The sequence below is a fragment of the Mastomys coucha genome, unplaced genomic scaffold (genome assembly GCF_008632895.1).
Source record: "Mastomys coucha isolate ucsf_1 unplaced genomic scaffold, UCSF_Mcou_1 pScaffold16, whole genome shotgun sequence".
NCBI classification, from domain to species: Eukaryota; Metazoa; Chordata; class Mammalia; order Rodentia; family Muridae; genus Mastomys; species Mastomys coucha.
The window spans coordinates 36193720-36197557 of NW_022196898.1; the positions used below are offsets into that span (position 1 = coordinate 36193720).

Here is a 3838-nt window from a genome sequence, read left to right on the forward strand (position 1 = left end):
TTGGGCTTGTACCACAGTAAGAGCCAAGATTTTAAGCTCTACTAAATACAAAACAAGCAAACAAAAAGGCTTTATATATTTATGTTCATTTAAAAAATATTAGTAGTGATGTTTTATTTTAAAATATACAGTTAATATGTTTGGAATTATTTAAAATTTATATTGAGAAAAATGTATGTATTTTCAGTATTGCTGTAGACAAGCGTCTACATAAGACTGTTAAATTGAGTGTTTTTATATCAAACAACTTTTATAATACTCATTTTTATTATAATATTATAATATTTTATAAATTTCAAAGAATATGACAAAAGAGGTATTGTAGGTATTGAAGGGGGTCTCTGGGAGGAGTTGGGGTACAAATGGGAAACAAGAATGTGATTTATTCTGTTTACTTAAAATACATTTTAAAATGTTAATAAATTTAGATAAATTGAAATCATATATCTTTTTTCATCATAATGCAATAAAACTTATATCAAAAAATAAATGAATAAAATAAAAAAATAAAAGGAAAAAAGAAAAAGAAAAATTAAAGTTACAGAGCATTACAAAACCAGGCTAGGGAGCACATACCTGCAACCCAAGCGCTCGGAAATGCAGGCAGGAGGGGCTTGAAATTCTGTTCAAGGTTATATTTGGCTATATCACAAGTCTGAGGGTCATCCTAGGCTACAGGGACAGCCCATCCTGAGAACAAACAAACCAACAAACCAACAAACCAACAAAACCAACACAACGAAAAGGGAATACAATTTTAGAATAAGAAACACCAGTGTTAAAATGTCTACAATAATTTCAAGAAGGCATGTACACATTACATATATGTGTAAGTTCTGTTCATGTATATTTCTCTATAGAAATTCCTTAAAATTGAATTGTTGAGCCTGGTGTGGTGGCACATGCCCTTATTGCCAGCACATGGGAAGCAGAGAAAGATAGATCTCTGAGTTCAGGGCCAGCCTGACCTACAGAGCGAGTTCCAGGATGTCCAGGGCCTTACACAGTAAGTAAATAAATAAATAAATAAACAACACACAAACAAACAAATAAAAGTTTGAATTTAGATGCTAAAATAATGTGCAGTTTATAGAGCAATCAATTTAATTGTTAAATTATCCATCTGTACAGATTCATTATTCATAATCTGGTTAGTTTCAGTTACTTCTGACTGTGTGACTTTGGGGTAATTTTTCTTTTCTTTACTATATACCATTTTTTTCTAATTTGCTTTACATCTATAACTTAAGCAAATGGTTTAAAAGGACTTTTATAAAACAAACAAACAAACGAACGAACAAAAAACCTAGTTTCTTCCCAAGTCAAGAAATGAACATACACACTCAGCGTTTCTTTTGCTGTATGTGCTTTATTAGACCACATGCTACCAGATGGAAGCCCAGGCGCATGTGATCCTCACTTGCACCACCTCTGCATCCGCCCAAGGAGGTAGCTAGAAGGAGCTAGAAAGGCAGGGAACCTGGACAAGGAAATGATTTTTCCAAGCTTGGCCTCTGGGGACAAGGGACTTGGGTTTTCTTCGGAGCTGTTAGAACATTATCTCAGAGCAGAATTGTTTCGAGTCCTGTTGAAGGATAAGCCACAGCGAAAGTCTGGAAGTGCACTGGGAGCTACAGACTCTTAGGCCCGCGAGGCCCCGTGCAGAAAGTAGGAGTTCTGATGGTCTCTGGTCTCTAGATCCTCAGAAAGTGCCGGGTAAGACTGCATGTAGAGGAAATGAGAAGAGGTCAGGATGCAGAGACCCAGCATAGGGCTGTGCAGACACACGCATCCGATTTTTCTAAGGAGATGTGCAAAGCAGAGTGAAGAAGAAAACCAGCCTGAACCACAGAAGCCACATCCCAGCAAACCGTCCCAAATCAACCCAGCCCCGGGAGCATCTTCCTACACATGGACTTTGATCAAAGGTCCTGAATATGTGCAGTCCTGATTTTATCTTGACTCGTGAGGTCTAGACACCACACTTCTTTGACAAAGATAATCAGCCACAGAGAAGTTTGTTACTTCTGGGGCTGGTATGTGGGAGAAGCCAAACTCAAAGGCTCTGGAGATCCCATGGGCTCTACAGAGCCTAGCCCTAGTTCCACTACTTTGAACAATCTACCTACCACCTTCCAAATGTCTTGCAACGTTTGGGCATGGGCCTAGTAGTTCTAATTCTCTTTGCAAAAGGTCATTCTTGCGTTCAGTGGGCTGAGGCTAGGGAAGACAGTGTCCCTGGCTTTCTCTCTAGTCAGAGGCTCTGTGGAGATGTGGAAACTTGCAGCAGTCCTCAGAGTTCTTCCTTTTGCTTTGACTCTCTGGAATCTGCCTTTCATGGCCTGATTCCTGGGCCTGACTTTTGGGACCACCAATGCCTTCCCAACACTACCATTAGAATCTAGGGCTTTGTTCTGATTGATGGAGTTACAAATGAAAGAGCTCAGGCAAGCCAAAGAGACTTCACTTAGTGCAAACATCATCCTGACTAAAAAAATCACCCAAACTTTATACATTGATGGCTTCATAATGATTTTCTTGACATCCTGCCCCAACAACACAACCAGAAGAATACTTATGTTTTGTTTGTTAAGATGGCCCATAAGGACTAATAACACTAGCTCACAAGACAGTTTTCTGTAACTCTGGGCTTATCTAATGTGATCTAACAGTGTTGCCTCAAGTGCATCCTACTGTAGAATAGGTACAGGGAGGAAATGAGAAGATGCAACCTAAAGAGGGGCTCAGCCCCATGTCAGCTCTGTCATCACTCACCTCCACACACAGCTCCAGCATCCTCGTCATGTCCACAGTCAAAGGCCTCAATCTGGTCACATTCAGCCAGGGCCTTTTCTGTGCCATTGCACAGTGCTACCTGAATGAGCACAGGCAGAGCTTCATCAACTGCTGGTGGATACAGCATGGCTACAGGTGTGTGCTGGGCTGCTCCACAGCCCAGCTCTCGGCACACCACAGCCACGTCCTTCATGTCCCAGCCATCATCACATACAGTACCCCAGCGACCTTCCTGTTCCACCTCTACTCGTCCTTCACAGTGGTGGGGACCATTCACCAAACGCACTTTGGGTGGGGGCTCTGCAAACAGAGTAGGCAAAGGTATATTAAGAAATATGCATACTCTTAAGCAGCTCCCATGTACACAGGTCTTTAGAGCAGGGATACGGTTACAGTTGATGTTAACAGTTGATGGACAATATCTGGAATCACCTAAAAGTCTTTAGGTGACACCACCTATCAGAGATTATCTAGGTTAGATTGATTGGTGGCCATGCCTACGGGGAACTCTTGATTAGGTTAATCAAAACAGGAAGACTTGTCCACCGTGGGTGCTAGTATTCCCTAGGCTGGGATCCCTGACTGCATTAAAAGGAGAAAGTTGACTGCACAAGTGTTCATAGCTCTGATGATTGTAGATGTGATGTGGCAGACGCTTCAAGCACCTGCTGCCTTGTCTTCCCTGCCATGACTCTTGGACTGCTAGCCAAAAGAAACACCTCTCTCTTAAGCTGCCTTTGCTGGGCTTTTGTCATGGGAACAGGAAAGGAAGCTAAGGCAAATAAGGAGTTGCCAAAGGAAGGATCTTAGAGCCTAGTTTAGCCTTCCTGCACACTCATTCTTCCCACCATTTCAGGTCACATCACCAATGGCCCCATTAAGTGAGCCCCACAAAAGCTTCTCCTTACATTGGGAAACACAGAGACTCAGGACTTATTTTCCATAAGCTCAAAAAACACCTTAAAAACACAGAAGGCAGCCGGGCGGTGGTGGCGCACGCCTTTAATCCTAGCACTTGGGAGGCGGAGGCAGGCGGATTTCC

At 42.0% G+C, this 3838-nt stretch overlaps 1 protein-coding gene across 1 annotated transcript in view; it reads right to left on the reverse strand.

Moving 5' to 3' along the window:
• Positions 1-1349: 1349 nt before the first annotated feature.
• Positions 1350-3838, reverse strand: part of LOC116093083 (Fc receptor-like protein 2) — a 23097-nt gene continuing 20608 nt past the window's right edge. The window contains exons 8-9 of the mRNA XM_031374264.1: positions 2776-3096; positions 1350-1722 (exon numbers count right to left, since the gene is read on the reverse strand). Of these exons, the coding sequence (XP_031230124.1) occupies positions 1703-1722; positions 2776-3096 (341 nt within the window). The 3' untranslated portion in view covers positions 1350-1702. The remainder of the gene's footprint in view (positions 1723-2775; positions 3097-3838) is intronic.